The 23,128-nt window shown below is 37.2% G+C and overlaps 1 protein-coding gene across 2 annotated transcripts in view; it reads right to left on the minus strand.

Annotated features, from left to right (window-relative positions):
- LOC109104353 (ribonucleoprotein PTB-binding 2-like) overlaps positions 1-23,128 on the minus strand; it is a 57,735-nt gene that overhangs the window by 6,718 nt on the left and 27,889 nt on the right. The window contains exons 4-12 of one of the 2 annotated variants that reach the window (XM_042758358.1): positions 15,431-15,622; positions 9,508-9,628; positions 8,851-8,933; positions 8,150-8,248; positions 7,552-7,663; positions 6,822-7,135; positions 3,890-4,001; positions 3,489-3,637; positions 181-282 (exon numbers count right to left, since the gene is read on the minus strand). In XM_042758358.1, coding sequence (XP_042614292.1) covers positions 181-282; positions 3,489-3,637; positions 3,890-4,001; positions 6,822-7,135; positions 7,552-7,663; positions 8,150-8,248; positions 8,851-8,933; positions 9,508-9,628; positions 15,431-15,622 — 1,284 coding nt within the window. Of the gene's footprint in view, positions 1-180; positions 283-3,488; positions 3,641-3,889; positions 4,002-6,821; positions 7,136-7,551; positions 7,664-8,149; positions 8,249-8,850; positions 8,934-9,507; positions 9,629-15,430; positions 15,623-23,128 lie in introns of both variants that reach the window. The other variant, XM_042758356.1, reaches the window with a different exon arrangement.

A 23,128-nucleotide genomic window follows, 5' to 3' on the forward strand; every position in this document is an offset into this window, starting at 1 on the left:
ATTTAGATTTTTTTGCACCCTCAGATTCCAGATTTTCAAACAGTTGTACAGTATCTCGGCCAAATATTGTCCGATACTAATAAACCATACATCAATGGAAAGCTTATTTATTCAGCTTTCAGATGATGTATAAATCTCAATTTAGAACAAATGCCACTTAAGACTGTATGTATATATTACCTGAGGTTGCTCTTTTGTGCATTCAGTAACTGCAGCTGTCTCTTGGCTAGAGTTGCCATAGGTCTGTGCATGGTAGTGTTGGTACCACTGCTGCATGGCCTCCTGTCACACAGAGACATAAAACAGAACCAATGAAGCACAATAAAATACAGTCAGACAGCTTTAACAGGAGTCTTCACTATAACTTTAAGACCCCGATATACTTAAAGTGAAATAAAAAACCAAACTGGTGTGACATTTCAAATGAAATCAGGCCAAAATGATGTTCATTTGCAGTTCATTTTGGGAGTTTGAAACAGCTTGCCAAAGCGAACATTCTGAAAAGATATGCTCCAGCAGATTAACACCTTTAAAACTATCATAGATCAGTGGCAGATAAATAATAGGTCTGTGTGCTCTGGGGCTCTGCTGTGAGTATATGGAGGGCTTAAGTGATTCTCCTTGCAACTCTTTTCTCTGACTTAACACCAAGTTGTGACACACCAAGATTGACGGTTGACCATTAGCCAATGTCGGACCGTTGTTGAGCATCGGTTGGACTAGTTTTTGTGTTGGCACTAGTCGGACCCCTTTGGAATTTTTTTGGAGCTCGTCAAATCTGCGGTGGATCCCATCAGTGAGAGAGAGCACCCTGATTAGCTGTTCAGCTTAGCGAACCAGGGCACGATGAGAGAAAACGAAAGTGAAGAAAGAAAGCCAAGAAGGCACGCAGAGAAGGCTCTTCTCGTTGTATATTCGAAGTCCTATTTCTTCTGGTTTCCCTTTTTGAATCATGAATACAGCTATTGCTACTGCTGGTATGGAGAGTTATTTCCTCTCACATAGGCACAGAACCCACAGGCTAGTTGGCTGTTGGCTGTAGTCTTTGCTGTGTGTTCAAGCGCAACTTTTTGGCCCAGGTGCAGGTGTGACAGCACAGTTGGCTTTTGTTGTTGATAGATCTTTGATGTTGCTTTGGTGTGTCTGGGCCTTTACTGACACATCTCACTGACTCTAGTCCCAGCCTTAGATGGCATACTCAGTCTATTCACTGCATATTGTACACAACAACTTTCTGGCTTTATTGGATTTTGCAATGGTCAGGGTGCAGACAAGTCCATCAGGCAAAAAATGTGTTTACAAGGTACCGGGCAGCTCCAGTTATGCCCCTTGTGCCCAGTCTGGTGGGATATTTTCTCCACTGAAAAGATCTGTATTCTTTCCATTACTAAAACAGTAAGACTCGAACCAGGAACCACTAACATCAGAGCACAGAATGCAGCATAATATCAGCACTAATTAAAATTATAAGAAAAAAACACAGGCTGCTTCTGATGCAGACTTCGGAGCAAGAAGATTTGGTGATTCATTGTTTATGGCGTTGCATTTTTTCAAAAAACAATCACAAAAAAATGAAAATCACTAATAACAGGGTTGTATCTGATTTTAGGTTGACCCACAGACCCTTATATCAAGGGTAGCCATCCTTAATCAAACACACTTCAACAAACTAATAAAGGTGTTCGGGAGTCTACAGGAAAGCAGCCTTCCAGGAGCAGCTTTTACATGTTGATCTCTAAGGGGTGGACCTTGGCCAGAATAAGCATCGAAGTGGACTAGATAGTCAAATGTCTGACTACATGACTCTGCAATATACTGTATGTATTGCTTTGAGTCCAGGTGCCTGCAAAGCTCCATCTTCTCAGCTGCTTCCTCTTTTTTCTCCGTCTGTCTAACCTTGTGGCCTAATCCGTTTCGCTAGCTTTCTCTTCTACCATTCCTTTAATATATCTCTTCCTTCTCATCTCCTTCCCATCACTCCTTTCTCCATTCCCTGCTCTCTTTCTCTCTGGACGCCTACAGCGTGAAAGCTCACTGTCTCATTTCACTAAAGCTGGTGGAGTGTGTGGGAGTGTGCGACCAGATGGGACAGACAACTCGCAGCCAATCTTCCTCTTCCCTCCTCTCTTCCCCCTCTTCATCTCTCGCTCCCCCTTCTCTCCCTCCATCTCCCACCCATTCCTAGTATTGTCATAGGAACGCCGGCAGTAATGAGAGGGAGACCCACATTTAAGCCATTTAATCCTGCTAAATTTCCTTCCCCTCCAAACTCTCTGCCATGGAATGAGTAGGGGATCACCCAAAAGACGCTAGTAGGAATCTGAGAGACGTTGGGAGGACTGTAACTCCTTCTCCTTCCCTCTCATCCTCTCCTGGAGCACATTTTCCTCTCCTCTGCGTCTGTTGAGATCCTTACATTCTGATTTCTATTTCATTTGACGGCTTTTTGACAGCATAGTGCAGAATGGCAGGAAATGATTGGTTAGAGCTTGCCTTTCACAGTTCAGGATAGTCACTATCCAGTTGCTATTGCGTATTATAGTAACTGTAGTACTATGATCTGTGAATGGTATCTTATCGGTAAAAAGATGGAACTCTGTTGCTTGTGTAAACAGCACATTTGTGTAATGAAATGTCATTCTGGTATGAAAGGAGCTGTTGAGACAGCTTATAAAAGACCTCCCTAGTCCAAACTTAGTGTGATGTGACAAGTTGAGCTTGGAGAGATTTGTGTGCTCAGTCATAGATATCAGAAGATATTTGATGCTTAATGTGAAGTGGGACTTCAATCCGATGAGAACGTAACAGAGCATAAATATAAACCAAGCAATCAACAAAAAGCTCAGTCAGTTGGGAGGAAAAAAAATCCTATTTAAATGGAAGAAGTAACTTTTATTTGCAGGCTCTGATTAGGACATGGTGCTGCACTACAGCTCCATTCTGATAGAACTCTTTTTGTTTTGTTTTGAACATTTATTTTCTGTATTCCGTATAGACCCATCTATCTCTATTGTGCAACTGAGCATATGGCAGAATTGTTTTCTTTCTCATTCCTCTCGCTCTCTCTGGCTTTCGCTGTCAAGTCTGGGGCTCAGTGGAAGCTTGTGTTAGAGAGAGATATTGTGAGGGGATATAATGGGGGGAGGAAAGACTTGAGAGAGTGGGCTAAGAGTGAGACTGATTGATCGTTGCAGTGAACGCTGGGATTTCTTTCTGTGTCTGTGACAGTCAGCATCTGTATTCTACAATGGTCAAATACTTTCATCTGATATACAAGGTCCCAAGACTATGGTTCAAAAACAGACTATCTATCTATCTATCTATCTATCTATCTATCTATCTATCTATCTATGGATAGATATTGAGAATGGAAACTTTGTCGAAACCATGATTTTATATATATATATATATATATATATATATATATATATATATATATATATATATATATATATATATAAATGCATGTATATTTTTCATTTATATACCTGCGTGTATTGCTGAGTGTATTGGTGACTGTATTCTGCTGGAGTAGTTTCTGCGCTGTATTGACTGGGTTGGTGGGTGGCAGGTGGCAGGACTGCACTGTACGTCCCACTGTGCGTCTGCACAGTCTGAGGTTTACTGTTGCAGGGTGCTGCAGGAGAAACACAGACAAATTCTGATGTAAATCAAGGCCTGCTCAGGGACACCCATTTAGAACATCTCTCATACACATAGTCTTTATCTTCTCTGCTGGTGTGGGCTGCAGCCAGTCAGAGAGAGACAAGACAGTCTTACACTGTAAACATTACAGTTGAAAATAGAGAGCTGACAGAGAAGAGATACATTCCAAGGTCTGGCAGAAGTGAGTCATCTTCAGTGTGTTCCATTCTGATCGTGCACGTACCTTGTAGTACCACTCCAGGAAGCACACTAGCCAGGTTTAGATATGGGTTGGAAGGCAACTTCACTTCTTTAGGGGGGTCTCCCAACAGAGATGTCTGACAACTGGACTGACTCTATAGATACAGATAAAGAAAGTGTAATCATGTAATTCATAAAAAAGTAACTGTAGTATGATTGTGAGTATTTTAAAATGTAATTTAATCTAATTACAAGTACTTAATTTTTGGAATCTGATTACATAATCCAGATCACATGTGATCAGTTACTACCCAGCTCTGGTTGTATGCCACTAAAATTCAAGATATAATGAATGTCATTCAAGGTATGTGTTTTTTTATCTTATATTTCCATCATATGATACAGTTTAGCAATATTACATGAGCAAGAGTGCTGTTTTTTTCCTGGATATCTACACAACTGCAAATTTTATACAACACTTCAATAAACAAGAAGATAATATTGTGTTACATTTTATACACAAAATTGTCAGTATTGACTGGTTTTGCTCAATTTCGCCAATGAAAATAGTTCAAAACAAAACCACAGCAGGACTGTTTTTCCATTCCGAGCAACACAGTGGTGTTTCATTATTGAATGAATCCATGTTTTTGAACGAATCAAGTGAGCCAATGTTTCAGTGACCCATTCATAAAGACAGTCACGTGCTTCATTTCTGTATAATTCAGCTGTTTGAATGAATCTGTTGAATAAATGACCGAATGACCTGAATGACTTGCCGCCACCTACTGGTGGTTATTGTTTTTAATTTAGAGTATTGTTTAATTTTTTGTTAATATTCCTATTTCAATATTTAATTTCATTTAAAACCTATTAATGCCTATTTAAATGCCATTAATCTTAAAGCATTCTTAATGCAATTCTAATTGCAGTGGAAATGCATTCATGACACTTCTGAACAGTCTGTGTAAACATGCCTAAATGCCACTTCAGAAGCAGGTTTTGAAAAAGAATCTAATGGCCACATTGTAGCCTTAAAAATCTGTATATAATAAATTATATGTAGAATTAAAATACTTCTTTCTAAAGCTACATTTTTGTAATGTCAATACAATGCATTTCTCAATTAACACAATAATGATCTTTTGGGGAGTAATTTCTTAGCCCAAATTTATTAATTTGATTAATTAATTGGCATATTGTGTAATTAATTAAATTAATAAGCCCTAATATATATTTTCTTTAAATAGATTTTCAGTAGATTCAAAAATACATTCCCTAAACTGAATTATTTCTAATGCATATAGCTTTATTTCTTTCATGGAGTGCAAAATAAGTTATTTTTCCAAGCAGCTTTGCCATTTTCCATTCATCAAAAAAAAAAAAGCATTATAAAAACACCCCATACAACTCGTCTCCTACATTCTAAGTCTTTAGAAACCATACGGTACTTCTGTCACTGTACGCTTTCATGGTATGGAAAAGAGCAGCTTAGACATTCTTCTAAACACCTTATGTTTCTTTCTCCACAGAAGAAAGACAGACATTCTTTTTAAAGCATCTTTGTTTTTTTCTTTCACAGTTTTCACAAATAAAGAGCAATGCAAGAGCAGAGATGCCATGGAAAAGTACTGGCACAGAGTCTGGCATTCATCTCCAATACAGTCACACAGAAGACAGAGCTCTCCATTAGCCTGTGTAGGGTAATGCAGTGAGTAATCAGAGCCTGCAGCACTAGTGGTCTGTCATTAGGGCTCAGAACTTTGTCAGAGTCTGTATTGAACTCTACTAGGTGGCTGAGTGCTTGTGTCTGAATAAAGACACCTCCAGACAGAACAATGGAAGTGGAGCACTTCAGACAGAATTATAACTATAAGCAAGAACTTTTCTGTGTTTGGTGAAAGACTTCTGGTACATTTTAATGTAGTTTATTAACTCCTGGGAAGTCGGGGGAAGTCGTGGCCTAGTGGTTAGAGAGTTTGACTCCTAACCCTAAGGTTGTGGGTTCGAGTCTCAGGCAGCAATACCACGACTGAGGTGCCCTTGAGCAAGGCACCGAACCCCCAACTGCTCCCCGGACGCCCAAGCATAAATGGTTCACAGTGTGTGTTTGTTCACTGCTGTGTGTGTGCACTTTGGATGGGTTAAATGCAGAGCACGAATTCTGGGTCACCATACTTGGCTGTATGTCACATCACTTATTTTATTTTTGTAAATGTAAATGTAAATATACATATAATATATTTATTATTGTTGTATAAAAATATCAACAATAATTATATATTGTATTATATGTATATTTACATACTAAAAATATAAAAAATGAAATATATGAAAATGTTTAATGTCAATAAGATAATTTTTCTGAAAGAAGTCTCCTATGCTCACCAAGGCTGCATTTATTTGATCAAAATACAGTCAAAATTTTTGTGAAGTATTATTACAATTTAATACAACTGTTTCACTGTGTCACATCACTCTAATATGCTGATTTGGAGCTCAAATAACATTTCCTTTATTATCAATGTTGAAAACAGTTGTTATGCGTAATACTTTTTGGAAACCGTGATACATTTAAGGAGATTTAACGATTCTTTGGTGAATAGAAAGTTTAAAATAACAACATTATTTTGAAATATCAATTTTTGAACAAAGTCTTTAGTTTTTATTACTATATATATATATATATATATATATATATATATATATATATATATATAAACTGACCAGAATTTTTATATTTCCGTAATACTTTTAAAACTGTGCAACTATTTAATCAAGGACCAAACTTTGAAAATAAATAAATAAATATATATATATATATATATATATATATATATATATATGGAATGACAGATATGATAACAAAATATTGAAGTGAATTCTTTTCATTTAAAGCTCTGAAATGTCTCTGATTTTCTCATTTTTGCTTTGAGCTAAGAAGTCAGAAAAACAGAAAAGAAAATCAGGCTTACTGTAACAGTTGTACTAGTCTGCACACTTGTACTGTGGTGGTTTGCTGCAGCTTTGTGTGTCGAACTCCCCAGCAAAGGTCCCAGACTTGGTGTGTTAATTCCAGGGAGGAAGTTTTGCAGTTGGGTTTGGGAGCTTACGGAGCCACCTGTGGTTCCTGGAGGTGCAGGCTGTTTCTCCGGAGCCAGACATGTCACAGTGACTCCATTCTGCTCGCCGATGGAACTCGCGTGTGAACGTCCAGGTACATGTGACAACATTCCAGCCCCTGAGTTTCCACCCTGGGACGTGACCGTAGAAGAGTCTTGGCCCAACTCTACGAACCAGAGAACTTTGTTAAATTACTTTAATAAAAAAGCTTACATTATCAATGCATATATTGCATACTCTGGAAATCCTTAGATTAGTATTTCAATTTCTACATCACTGTAACACCTGCATGGCACTGATATTCAAATAGAAATGACCCTGGACAAAGGTATACTCTTCAATGGTCTTCGATGCTTTGATGAATGCCAGTACTGGACTTTGCACACACAAACAGACACACGTCTGTATAAAAGCATAAAGGAAAAAATACTGATTGAAGCGGCTGCCTCAAACTGCTTATAATGCGGCTTTCAAACAGTTTGAAGATTTGCATTGCAAATGTCTTTCCCTGCCATAAGCGAATGAGACCTCTGGACCAAGCCTGCGGTTTGCGAGCTTGACCACCCGACCAGAAGCTCTCACCTGTGGGAGAATCTCCCAGCAACCCCTTCCCCAGAGGAACCGCCGCCGGAGTTTGAAGACCCAGAACTTTTTGGAGGAGCAGCCGGGAAGGGTCGCCTAAAAGACCTGGGACCTGAAGGGAAAGGAGAGAGCGATGAAGGAGAAAAGAGAGCAGACAGGCCATAACAGGGGCCTTTGGAAAGTGAAATATGAAGTACATACAGATGAAATTATAGCTACAAAATACATACACACATGCACAAAAGAAGATTTATGTTAGCGTTATTGTTGCACAAATTTACCTTGTTTTTTCACAGAAATTTTCCTGTGGATAGCATTATTATTCTTCAACCAGAACCTCAAATTTGCATTAAAATGCCAGTTAGATGTATGCTTCTAATACTGCTATATAAAATAAATAATGCTTTTCTGAACAAAATCTGCAGTTTTCTCATTATTTACAACAGACTTTAATGCAGAATAATAATATTCTCACAAAAAGAACTATGAACACAATTTCAGGCTGTTCAATTATGCAGTGTTTGCAGGTAAGAGTAAAGTGGCGATGTATTTCTTTGTTATGGGTATGTTTGAGACAAGTGAACACACAGACCCTCACATTAGTGATCTGCTTGTCTTTGATCTGTAAGAGCTGTTGCTGGGCCATCTGCATGTGAAGAAGATTCTGGAGAACAAGACCATTTCCTAGAATGGCACTCTGCATAAGAGAAAGAGAGATTGTTAAACATGCATCCTTAATCTTTTCTATTTATTTCTGAGGTAGCACCCTATTCTATAACATATTTTCCTCTAAATAAAAAAAATATTTTCCTCTGTTCTTTTTTTTGCTGTACTATAGCCTTTTTTATCCATTAATGCAGAATCTACATTATTTCTCTAGGGTGATTCTTTAACTATGAGTACATTTGGCTTTGCTAAGGTCCCTTAAAGGGACAGTTCACCCAAAAATGAAAATTCTGTCTTCATTTACTCATTCTCCACTTGTTCAAAAACTGTATGAGTTTCCTTCTGCTGGACACACACACACAAAAAAGTTTTGAAGCATGTTGGTAACCAAACAGTTGATGAAAGCCATTGACAGAATACTATAGTATTCTATAGTATTTTTTCCATACTATGGAGATAATGGCTACCCTCAACTGTTTGGTTACCAACATGCTTCAAAATATCTTCTTTTGTGTTCAACAGCTAAAAGAGGAGTACAGCTCGAGGGTGAGTAAATGATTCCAGAATTTTCATTTTTGGGTGAACCGTCCCTTTAAGTCAGTCTTACGAGTGGCAGAAAGAGATAATGAGTACCTGCTGTGCTTTTCCTAACTGTAGCAGCGCAGCAGTCAATGGTGGACGCAGGAAGGGAAGATTGTGAGGTCGACCAAACTTTCCTAGTGGGAAACCATTAGATGAATGAAATGAGAGGTCAAAATAGGAGAGTAAACAATGTGAAAGAAACAAATAAAGACAAGCCCTCAAAATAAGAGAGATGGACAGCAGAAAGTATGTGGTTGATTTTGGTGGCCCATGATTTTGTCATTCCAAAATTCCAGCTTCAGCACTAATGGCAAGTTGCTCCGGAATAGGTAGAGAAGTTTAACATTTAATCATGTGCTATATTTAGTGTTGTAATTGTGTGTTCTCTTTAAGCTCCGGCCTCCACTTATTCCTCAGCTCATTTATTCTCCCACCCAATGAAAAGTTCATTTTAATATATGATTAGGCTTTCATCAAGAGAAAAATCTGCTCAGAATCTACAGTGCTAGTTATCACTGTTACACAGCCAACACACTCACACATCTGCAGAAGCATGAGCATGATACTTCATCTCAAAATCTATAATACTCGCAGGACACAGTTGTCTGGAAAAGTACTTAAACATATTACTCATGAATACTCAATAAATTATTTTCCTAATGAGTAAAGAAAGAGACACTTAAGAGAGGCACAGAGAGAGCGCTTTACCTCCACGTTTGGCGGTAGGGTAGGGTCTCATAAGGACTTGGAGAGCAGCAGGATTGGTCATACTGTTGAGGAACTGGGCCAGATTGGGTTCAGGCAGCAAACCTTTCTTACTGCTCAACATCTACAGGAGCACAGACGACAAAGAAAGATGACAAAGAAAGAAACATTAATTAATTCATTCATTCATTATACAAAAATAAACCCATATCCAAACAATTATTATAATGAACACAGAATTTTCTTAATCAGTATTTATGTTTTTGTCAGTTAAAGGGGTCATATGATGCGATTAAAATTTCTCCTTTCTCTTTGGAGTGTTACAAGCTCTTGGTGAATCTGTAAAGTTGCAAAAACTAAAGTCTGAAATCCAAAGAGATAATCTTTATAAAAGTTAAGACTTGTCCACGCCCTCCTAAAACGCCTCGTTTATAAACACGCCCCCACATCTACTGTGTGGGAAGATTTGCATAACGCCGCCCAAATGTTCACGCAAAGAAAGAAGGGGTAACTTTTATTCTCGCTGTAGTATTGTTGTTGCCGCCGCCATGTTGTGGAAATGCTGTGTGTTTCATTGTGAAAGCCAGACTACTTTTTTTGGCCTTCCAAAAGAGGATGATATCCGCTTCGTCATGCCTGCAGCTGATCCGTGCTGGTTGCTGAGGAAATACATCAACTTCGCGCTGTCCTGCAATGGGTTGCAGATACCCCGCGGGTACCTGCATTAAAATTGGCTAAAACGGGTGGATTGTGACATTCCTAAAATTCACGGGCAGGGATGCAGGCGGATAATTAACTCCATGTGGGCGGGTAGTAGCGCGGATGAAAAATGTGCGCAATATTTGTATGTTTAATTACCATTACACATACGCAACAACGATATGACATTTGACCCATCACGTCACCACCACTGACTTTTGTTGATGCTTCTCGTAGCCTAGTAAGGCTATTGTTTGTGAGCGACAGGCTCAGGTTGTATCTTTTCTTGTTTTTGTTTTCATTAATAGGTCTATTTGCGTATAGTTATCAGGTTCTACTGTATAGCCTATTTAGGTGCCTATGGTAGGCTACTTGAATGGCGCAAAAAAAGCGCACTTTAGCCTGTTTCATTAGCTCATTCATGATGCTGCTGTGGTGTTGAGAGAGGTGCGAGATAAAAAAATAAAGCACTTTAATTGGAATGATTTATCGTGGGCACGAATCGGGTAATGGGCCAAATATTAACGGGTCTGGGCGGGTGCGGATTTAATTTTGATATTATCACGGGTGACGGGTCGGATCTGGTGCTGAACATTGTGGGTACGGGTGGGGGCGGGTCTCCAAAAATGGACCCGTGCAGGACTCCCCCTGCTGTGGATCGCCGGATCGGCTTTCACCGTGGACAAAGCAGAGTCCAGCCCGGGGTCGTCACATGTTGTTGACACAAGCCTGCCAGCTGCCATTCACTCAAGCCCGCCGTGTGTGACGCTGTGTGTTTCGTTGTGAAAGTGAAAGTGACTTTGTCTTGCCTTCCAAAAGAAGACACACCTAGAAATCAGTGGTTAAGTTGTATTTACAACACTGTTCCAGAACAGTCCAACCCAAATATTTAGATGTGTGCAGCACATTTTATGGAGGACTGTTTCCTGATCCTGCAGAGTAGCCTACAATGCAACTGTGGCACAAAGGCTGTTTCTATAAAGTGGGGCAGTTCCAACTTTGCAAGGACAGTCTGGCACTTCTGACTCACAGCCTGTAAGTACATTTTTATAATAAAATAACACTCAACATACAAATCAAATGCAAGTTTTGAGCAGTTTAGAGTAGCGCTTGTTGTTTGTTGTTTCTCCGATCACAAATGCAGACATGGTTTTATGTTTACGCGGCGCGATACGCAAGTGTAAGTACACACAGTATAAGTCATAATAATCAGTAATTATGTCCCCACTGGATGCAACAAATGCCTCATTTGTAATGGGTTTTATTGATTTTGTCTCGTCGCGCCAGAACACAACATCAAAGCATGGTAAGGGGCGTAAGATTTCTGTTACATGCTTAAGGTATTCAGCCAATCACAATGCACTGGATAGCTGGCCAATCAGGGTACACCTCGCTTTTCAGACCAATAAGCTTTGTAAAAATCAACGCATTTCAGAAAGATGGGGCATAAAGGAGCAACAATAATGTATCGTATGAGGAAAATAATGTGTTTTTTGAACCTTAAACACATTGCATTACACCAAATACACAACATAATGTTCTTTTTAGCAACGTCATATGACCATATAAAAAAAAAAAAAAAAGACAAATCAATTTAAATAACAATTTACTTGGGAAGCAAAACTGCATAAAGTAAGAAATATCTTGAACTAAAAGAATAGTTTTTAACATGAAAAATAAAGTTTTTATTCATTAAAGTAGATCTTTACATCTATCCTAGATCTCCTGGAATGAAATATATATTTTTCATGATACTTTTCTATAGTTTTTACCTCATATTTGAAGCTTGAAAGCTTCAGTCCCTATTCATTGTTTCTTTTTTACATGCTTCATAGAAGATTGGCAAATACTTTTTCTAGTCAAAGCATGTCCCTCACTTTATTTAGTAAGATTTATGTTTTAAATATAAGAGCATTCAGAAATTTAATAAGGGTTAAAAATTTAAGCTTAAGTTATTAAACTTTTTTTTACATTTTGAAGTATATAAAAAGTAATATTAAATTCTGTTAGCTTATAATGTAAATCAGTAAGATCTTTATAAGAGTATAGCAGACTATTTACATAAAATGTATATAAACATCACTTGACACTCTCTATCTGCCAATAATGTCTTAGTATGCTTTGTTTTATTATCAAAGGTCTGTAGTTTTTATTGTAATACAATGCACCACAATAATTTTAGAATTATATTAAAAGGCCTTTTATTTGCTAAAAAAGTGCAAAATATCAATCAGATGGCAGAAGGCATCTAATAGACGGTGCACTTTTTTTTAAGTAAAAAATTTGATCATGCTGATAATTTAAAGGCCTTAGAAATGTGAATATCAAATATGATACAGTAGGCTGTACAGGGTTAAGATTTTTTTATCTTATTTATTTATTTTTTTGCAGAGCTTCCTTTTCATATTTGATGTCTTGTCAAATGTTTATCTGGGATGTTTATGTCCCAGCGGTGAGTGAGCATGTGTGTTGGCATGGGGGAGATGCTTGCAGACATGCGGAACCCCTGATTAGATCTCTGATGTCTGCTAGAGGTGTGGATCCATCCCAACCACACTCCAACTCCATCTGCTGACTACTACTCCCCTACCCACATAGACATCTACACTAGTGCACATACACACATTTTGCTGCTTTCATACTGGAATGGGTGAAGTCAAGGTTGTAACCACATATTTAGGAATAAGGGGAGATGTACGTAATAATTTAAGAATCCGGGGAACATGATGGTGGTGGTGGTGGTGATGGCCCTGGGTAAAGCAGCAGATGGGTGGAGTATTTGGGGAGAGGGACTGGAGAGACAGTTGGCCTGTCTTTTCATAAGACTGACAAAAGCAGGGCCGTGTCCCATCATGCCCCCTGCCCAGAGCTTCAGAGATGGATTTGCAGGGAGCTCTGCTCCTGATGTCTGCTTCTAAAGAGCCATAAACTACAGCTGAGATGTTCTATTTTCTATTGCATGAGACAACTGAAACTTCAGAAAACATCTACAGAACATCTGGTGGTTTACTGTAATCTACATCATGCAGTATGTATAATCTGAAAGGAGATCACAGTGTATAAACCACTAATTCTTTGCTAATTCCAGGCATAGTACATTTTAGAGGTATAATAGAAAGTAAAATAAAAGAATTAGGGATGCACTGATACAGATAGTGGCATCACATGTGTCTTCTGGATTAACAGTAAATTGTTCATGTAAGTAAAAAGATTAAATGTTACATCATTTCTGCACAATAAGTGGTTCCCAACATCATTACAGGAAAATGTCAAGTGAATACTGTACTGCTGCACTGGAGAAGCTCTAAATGTTCATTCTACAATTTAATGAAAGATAAAATAGGACAGAACGATAAAATGAACAGTGAACAGAAGCACGCACAATACACTTTAATAAGCATAATTAAGCATGAAATATCTATTATCTACATATCTACTTAGAAAAATATCTATTTACAAAATAAATTAAACCACATAAAATTTTTATTTTTTTGGTTCCTCTACCCATTAAAATTTTTTATATATATATATATATATATATATATATATATATATATTTACTGTATTATTGTAGTTATAGTTTTAAAATCAGATTTTATAAATTAAGTATGATTTATAACTGTATAAATGAATTGAAATTTTAAATTATAGTTTTTATTATTTTAAAGCAGTTTAAAATGTTTAAACATGCATAAAGCTGACTTCAGTGTAACTTAACTTTAATGTAAAAAGCAATAAACAAGAACAAACAACCAAAATAACATATTTTGTATCTACATATATTCACTGTAAAAATGTTTTCCTAATTACATAATACCATCTTTGTTTAATTTGACTTTCATTTTTATTTGACTTTTTTTCACTTGATTATTAAATTCCTCATGTTCAATCAATCACTGTAACCTTTGCACCACTCTGAGTTTACTTACACATCATAAGGCAGCAATTAAACTTAAGTTTCATGTAGCACTAACTGAAATGCGGAATTGAAAATGACTAATATATAACCAGAAAGCACGTATCATTTGACATTTGTGTCAGAATTTCCACAGTACTAACCAGTGAGGAAGACAAGTGCAGACACCTGCAAGTCCCCAAGCAGTGCTAAAATTATATGACTACACTCAAACGCAAGCGCAACGGCCCATCAGACTGAGGGGAAAGCTTGTGCCCTCACAGTCTGTGGATGAGTGGGTAGGCGTGTCTCTGATACAGACAGAGCACAGAGATGCCTGTGGCTCGGAGGGGTGGACTTCCTGAGAAATGTCAGCTTGCATTTGCTCCATTTGGCTGGATATTTTTTTGCAGGAAAATGGGGAAGTAAGAGAGAGAGAGGGAGAGAGAGAGAGGAGAGGCAAGAGAGAGCAGAGAGGAGTGGAGACATAAAGCATAGCATTTAAGACCCCATGAAATCAAAATTGCAATTTTGTGGCTTTTGCTTCAGGTCTTTAGTTTTGAAGTATTTTATATGCTCTTGTACTCCTAAAAGTTTACAAAAACTACCAATAAGCATGCACATTTGATGCACACTATTATTATCTAAAATATATATATATATATATATACTATAGATAAGGTCTTTGATATGCCCTGCTCTATTTTCCTGTTTCAATAGGACAAATGCTAGAAGGGAACACTAGAAGGAAAATTTTATTTGGTCTATAAACATTCCACCTTTTCATCTTTAAAAGAATTGCAGTCAGATATTTTATTGTCCACCACAAGCAAAAACCTGAATTTTGAAAAATGAAATCAATTCATATTTAGATGTAACATCCTGCTCTGCGAACAATATACTATATCTGTCTACAGAATTTAGTCCTAAATTTAAAAAAAAAATAAACACAATTAAAGTGTGGACTGTCAAAAAAAACCTATGTTCTAACAAAACATCAAAGAGAACCTGTGTTTTGGAGAATATCGGTTAATGCTCAACACCACTGACAGTGTCTTCAGGACAAGCTGCTGGTTTATGTGGATCTGTCCAGCATGATGCAAATAGCCCTGCAGTTTATTTCAGGCCTCGGAAATGCAGCGGAGATCTGGAGATGTTTGAAACAGCAGGGTTTGTATGAATACTGTAATTAAACTGTCACCGCTGCTGTTTCACACATGCACGTGTGTGCGTTAATGCTTCTGGATGAATATGTGAGAAACACTTTCATTGTTTGCTATGTGGCAATAAAGAGAAAGTCACTTGTCCCCCACGAGTGTGCACATCACTCACCACACCCTGAGCAGCGATGAGGGCGGCGAGAGTGCTGCGTCCAGAAGTTCCTGGGGGACAAAGAGACAGACGTATCTCCTGACCCTGGATCAGCTGTCTGTCCATCTCCAGCAGCATGGCTTCAGCCTGCTCCGCCGTCTCATACTCCACGACAGCGAAACCTCGCACTGGACTTCCCTCATCCTGAGCCAGCTGCAACACACACACACACACACACACACACACACACACACACACACACACACACACACACAGTGTTCATAAATCAACAAATCTTGCCAAAGGTGTGTGATTGAGGGTACACCATTACAATCCAATTTTCTGATCATCTCTGCATGATTATTTTATGAAACCAAAAAATGAACAATTTCATTCATTTTCATTAAAATACTCAATTGGATGCATCCTAAATAATGGAAACAAAATTTATCTGTAGAAATGAGCTCCGCTGGGCTGTGCAGAGCCTTAAGGAACCCACTGATCTGTGTCTTCTGGTGTTGATTTGTGAGTTGCCTGCAGCTACAGGATGTGGTTAATGATTGTGACATTCTGACATGAGAAATAAAACCCCCACTGCACTACTTTGATATTAGAACAGAAATTGAGGTTTAATTATTGAGTATTTTTCCTTGTGGCAAACATGAACATTTCTGTTTATTGATACTGTGGGCTCCAAACATTTGAGACCACTATTCAGAATATTTTTGTTTTTGTTCAATTCAAATGTTTTAACAACAACAGTGATAATAATTACAATTATTATTATTATTACCTGTACAAAGGATTTCAAATTTGCTTATCTGATTAGTGATCTAGAAATACTGTATAATATTTCCTATGAACTTAGTTTCTTCCTATATTGTTTATTTGTTTACAACTTTTTAAGAATACTAAAACTTTCTGTTTATTTACAGGTTTAAATCTGGTTTTGAATCACAGATTTTCAGTGTGCTTTCAGACTTTAGGACTCCACTGTATATATTTATTATATAAACACAATTTTAGCTCATCCCTTTTCTTTATATTATTGGAGTTGTTAGACCAGTCCAAGACACCAAAGTATAGATCAGACAAATAAAAATAGAAATAAAATCTACCAGGGGAGGTTCTAGGATTTTCATTTTAGGGGGGCAATAAGGGTATAATAATAAAATAACGTTTGACTAATAGGTTAGGGTGATATACTAAACCTATTGCAGTAGTCCACTGTATTGCATAAATTAGATGGCTATAATATTTGAGTATTGAATAAACCAAATACAAGTCTTCCTGATCTCTCTCTCTCTCTCACATACACACACACACACACACCTGTTTACTCTACAAACACAAAATTGTACTGTTTGCATTTCTAAACAAACCTCTTTCTGTGCTCAAGTAGGTCTGTCACCGTCTTCAAAAATTTCTGTGCATGACTGTATGGTAGTTAATGTCACATGCACTGTAATTTTTTTTAGGGGGCGCCGAGTAGAAATTTTTGATAAAAATGGCCTAGCGACGCCCATGAAATCTACCATGGTATACAACAATAATACTATGGTATGGCAGAAATTACTGTTGTAAATCATCTATTAGTGAGGTAAGGAATATAAATTGTGTTTTAAAGTTACTATTTTCGGCTTACAAATATAATAGTTTGAAGAGAAGCCATTTATAGGTTTACCTGCTAGAAATATGATCTTATCACAAAAAAAAAAAAAAAAAAATGTAATTGGTATGCAAAAACCACTGTAAATTTTCAAAAGTGTGTAAACCAAGCAGCATATCATCTTTGAGTCAGCTTCATGTCAGGAACAATAACTTCATTTTATACTTTCATTAATCCAGTAGTGTCCAGATCTAAAACTAGACTCTGTCTGTGGGAGAATGTGCTGTGTTCTAGCAGGCAAGTCAATTCCTTGTTTATAGTTCTTTCCATGACTCTGGATGGGGTGAAGAGAAACCTTTCTGTTTTTACTTTTGAAAAATAAATATGAATGATATGTTAAATATGAACTAGAATAACCTTTTACACTTACAACATCTCTAACATGCATTTCCCCCAAAAAAGTACCATGGTCACTTAAGCCACACTTAAAGATGTATGAACGTTATTGCATTAGGTAACAAAATATGTGGGACCACTATGTACAAAAAACATGTTAAGTCAACTTAAAAAAAACTTGCACATGCACACAAGCTTACTTGCAAATATGCTAAAGACTCTCTAATTCCCAGCACAATTACCAGGCAGTGTTTGTGAATCTCACATTCCTTATGAGGAACCACACAGGGAATCAAGAACATTTACAAGGGTGAGCTTGAGTAAACATACACAAACACACACTCTCCAGATGTGTTGTGAGGTGTTGCCTTTCATCTACGTGCGTCATTTTGTTGAAGTGGCCTCAAGGGAGTCTGGCGGCGCCTCATCAAAACATCTATACCAACTGCCAGGGACTTATCAGTGGAAAGACCTGCCTCCTCTGTCCACTCCTTCATCATGTTCGGCTTAAAGCGACGTATCTTAAATATTCTGGATCATGTTCTTAACACTGACGTCAAATCAAGTCGATTCAGTCCACGATTCAGAATGATGACTCCTGTGCTTTATTATAGACTTTACTGATTCATTACAAAGAATCACACTAATAAAGTGATGTGTTCACATTTTGTGCTGTTAATTTCTTATATCTGTGCAGTTAGTGAGGACAAACCAATAGAACATTGTTAACTTGCTTAAAATCAATATATTATACACATTGTGTGCCACAGCACAGTCTCTTTCTTTATCGATTCAGTCCATGATTCAGAAAGAAAGATGCACTAATTAAGATTGTTCTAACATGTTTAATGTCAATATATTATATACTTTCTTTCTCAACCACATACAATTCACAAGTTAACAACATTGGAATAGTGGTGCAGTAAACACTGATGCACAGCCTTTCTACAGCCTCAGAGAAAGAAAGAGAAAGATGAGGAAATAAAGAATAAAGGTTTAATCGAGAGACTCTATAAAGTGAGGGGGTGGAAGAAACTGATCAGCTATTGGCAGTTACTCTGATGGAAATGAGACTCCTGAGGGAAGACAGAGGAATGAGAGAATGAGAGAGAGAAGGAGGGGAGCTCTGGAGAGTGAGTGAATGAATGAACGGATAATGTCCTAGTGACAGCGAAGAAGATGGAAAACGAGGAGCGCTGAAGAAGAGACAGGATGTTGAGAGAATGTGAGATGAAGACAGGCTGATTAGAGGACAGATGATAGAAAAGATGATAGAAGCAAAAAGGGAAACAGTCAGATTCAAAGTGGGACCTTAAACATGTGGTACAGTAGATGTGCACAGAGACGAATACATACATGGTGGTGAGGATGTAGTAAACCAATAATCTGTAATGTGTACTAGTGTGGCCTGGATATTTCTTTCACACTGTCACACACACACACACACACACACACACACACAACACACGGCATACGTCCTTGGCAGTAATAAGTGGTGCGGTATGTCTCAGAGGAACCCAGTCTTATCTGTGCCAGTTATAATGCAGTCAGGACAGCGTATGTAAAAGTCTAAATATAGAGAAGGAAAAGCATTCGTCATTTGGAAGAGTGTCAAACAATTGTGTGTGTGTGTGTGTGTGTGTGTGTGTGTGTGTGTGTCCGTTTGATTGAACACTATGGTGAATGCACACCATTCCCAGAATCCACCTTCCCAGAGGAACATTCTACTGCTCTTCTATAGCTCAGCAGTTTTATTGGAGTTATCAGTTACATTTCATTTGAATGTCAATTCAGATATTTAATCTAAAATTCCTACAAATTAATAGAGCCAAAGCACAAAACATCAAGGTTGAAGCACATGTGTTAATATCTTAAAATAGTCAAATATGAAAGAACAAATCCTGTGGATGTTTTTGGTACCAAACTTCCAGAGTTGTGAAAATGTAAATTAACTCATTAAAGTGGCACCTAGAGTTGAATGGGTGTGTGATTGCTTTAGTAGCAGGTGGCTCCATCCTACCAAATACAGTTTCTCTGTTTTATGGTTTTTGATTCCCAAATAAATTTAGAAGAATATAATAAGAAGCAAGAAGCAAATGAGACAATCACTGCCATGCAGTAAAAACAAAGCTATAAAATTAATGTGTACTGATGCAGATCATTTGTTCTTTGATATTGAGTTCACAGATATTACAGCCGATAACAGATGATTTCCTCTATTATAGGAAAGCACTCTTTACAGTATGCTTCAATAAATAGTGAGTTATTATTTCCCCCTGTATTTTTGTACCATACCTTTAAAGCCCATGATTAAGCATGTATTATTGGCCGATGCGATACATTTTTTTAAATATCCCTAATATCAGCCAATAACAGGTACACTGCACATCCATAGAGTATGGAAACTTCTGACTTTTGATTGCAAACAATGGTGTTTTAAAAAGTGACCATAGTATGCGACACTCCAGATTTTCTATGTTTCTGAGATGTATTTCAATATATTTGAAAATTTTATTTATTTCTGTGATTGCAAAGCAGTCATTAATCCAGTCTGCATGCTTTATTTTAATATGCTGATTTGGTGGTCAAGAAACATTTCTTATTATTATCAATGCTGAAAACAGCTGTTCTGTATAATATTTTTGTAGCAACTGGGATGCATTTTCTCAGGGCTTCTTTGATGAATAGATAAATTAGATCAGTAATAGATAATAATAGATTAAAAGATACGTTCAAAAGAACAGCATTTATTTAAAAAAAATTTAACATTATAAATGTATTTTCTGTTACTTTCAATTTAATGCATCCTTTCTGATTTCTTTTAAAAATTCTAACTTTTGAATGGTAATGTACATGTGAAATTTAGAAAAATCTAAGAAGCAGGAAACATAAGAAAAGGTCTCCATTTGCTCTCCATTTAGTCGCATTTCTGTCTAGGAAAAAAGTTTTGGAAAAATCTCATATTAAAAACATCATATTTGTGATTTTTCTTTTTTATGGGCTTCCTTCATGTTCCTGCTTTTAAAACACCCACCTATTCAGACTCTAAAATTTGCACACAAACACACACACACACACACACACACAAACAGCCCCAGATGAGCTCATTAAATCGCTTGTTTTTTTTGTTTTTTTTTACAAAAAAACCCAGTGAAAATAGAGATGGAATATCAAAAGCAGATATTTAGAGGCATAGAAAAAAACAAACAAGGAAACTGTCACCACCCAGGGCTCTTATCACACCACACACACAGACAAGCAAAATCAAACAGGAAGTGTATGTATATGATGATGACAAGCTTCTGTATGACAAATTGGAGCAAAAAAAAATAATTTCAGTAAACCTGCTGAGTTGCGCAAATGGTAAACTGCTCTCTCTTGGCCTAAACTGATTCTGTCATGAGTCTATATCCTGCATGGCACTTGACACAAATCTAACACAATAATGATAATCCTTAAGTTTCCTTTTTTAGGCCTTGTATATACAAACATTTTACTAGACAGGAAGGAGAGAGTGGTAAACGGTAGAGGTTCTGGACTCCATCACAACTTTCATTGCCAATGCCCAAGGACCGCCCAAGAAGCTGTGACAGACATGTAAAGCAGCCAATCACAGTTTGTTTTGTTCAGCATCATGTTTGGGGACTGAAAATGTAAATTCAATGTTCCTACAATAACAGACCGGTGTGCAACTAATAAATTAATCATTCAAGCATGTTGTGCAAGGTTACTGCAACAATGGCACAGAGTATATACCATGAACTTCACATACCAGCGTTCAGTTGATCCTAATATACAATCATTGGTCACAGTTGTAAACACAATGGCTTTGTTCTTCTGAAGGGGTTTGGAGTCATGATGGCTTTGTTTCCAGGCGAACCGTTAAAGAATTAGACACAGAAAATTTCTCCCAGAAATCCTGTGGAATTCAACTGTTCAGATGATGACTTCGAAATTCCCAAAGTGTTGCCCATTTTGCCAATAGTCCGTGGGCTTGAAGTCTGAGACTACACCCATTGAGACATGCAAATACCAGCCATTACTGACCTAAGGCCAGGGAAATCAATACAGCAACCACCTCCATTTAAACACACACAAACAGTATCCCAAACTATAAAGTACTCCATCAAAAGCAAATATTGTAGCTGGATGTCTGCATGGTGTGTTCCCTCTGGCTTGGACATGTTCTATTACCTCTTATAAATGGCTGACCTTTGAGAGCGATAGAAAGACCCCAGTGGGATTCGGAGAAAAAAAGGGGGCGCCAGGCAGTATGAATGAAACAATAATGTCAAGGCAGTGAAGTACAAAAAAATTCTGCCTTATGTAACTTGGTATAAGATCAAGTGACAAGATTTATTTATTTTATTTTTTTTGAAGAAAATAAGAAAGAAAAAAATGTTTTCGTTAATTGAAACAAAGCTGCATTAAAGTAAAATATTCATAAATAAAAAAAATAGCAATGTTGTCCAACTAATGTTGGAACTTAAATAAAATAAGTTTAAGTACTTAAACTAGGCTAAAATTGAAAAAGAAAAAGCTAAATAGAAATGGATAAAAATGACAGAAAAAAAAACAGAAAATTGAAAAATGACAAAAGTACATAAAATTACTAAAACTACTAAAGCTAAAATTCAACATATTAATAAAAATTTAATATTATATAAATAATAGTATGATTGCCCTGGTCTAAATAGACAAATTGTATTCGGAAATTGCACTGAACATTTGTGCTGAACACTTTACCTTTATATACCTAGGAACAACACAACCTGGGAATAAAACTCAAACCTGGAAAATAACAGATATACACATGCACTCGACATGCAAGCACTAAGTAATATAATAAAAAATAAAAGCAGTGCAGAATGCATGTGCAGCAAAACAATAAAGGCTAAATGTAAAAGCATGTCAATCCAAAAATCTAAATGGATGTATAAATTTTTCAAATAACCTACATGTGGTCATTAATAATGCAGCAGCATTAAAAATCACATCACTTAATCTGTGCGATCAATATGAATATTTTTAGACATTAAACATTCATGGTTACTTATTTTAAAAGTATATATACTGTGTGCATCTTCATACTCCATCTTCAAGAAGGAGGTTGTCTTAAAAAGTGACATGTTTGTTCGTGGTTGTGCTGTGACAGCCTTTAAATTCTACTGAATGTGTCAGGCCACGGGTCAGCAGATGTGCTGGCCTTCATATCAATCAAAAGGAAAACATAGAGATAAACAGAGACTAGCAGAGACAAAGAGAGAGGGAGGGGAAGGAATGGATAAAGAAAAACAGAAAGCAGCAATAACAAAATCAAAACTCTCCACCAAAAATCACGTCCACCTAAATATATCTGGATGCACTGTGTGTGCCTCCAACTGTCAGTCTTTATGTGTATGTGACTCCATCATATGTGCCAGGGTCAGAATATGCCCATCATGAACACGCTGAGTCATCTAATAACATAACTGCTGCTGTCTTTCTCAAAAAGAAAGGCAAAAGGAAGAGAGTTGACAGAAGGGAGGGGGGCTGCGAGATGAATGAGTGACAATGTAGGAGGTGAGATGTCAGAAAGAATAAAAAAAAGATGCATTTTCAAACACATCTAATGGAGCTGACATTTCCTGTCAACTAAACTCAAGAGTTTTGTGTCCTTTCATATCACACCATAGTGGTTTTGAGAAATACACTGCTGCATCATGTGTACAGAG

The sequence above is a fragment of the Cyprinus carpio genome, chromosome A6 (genome assembly GCF_018340385.1).
Source record: "Cyprinus carpio isolate SPL01 chromosome A6, ASM1834038v1, whole genome shotgun sequence".
Lineage (NCBI taxonomy): Eukaryota > Metazoa > Chordata > Actinopteri > Cypriniformes > Cyprinidae > Cyprinus > Cyprinus carpio.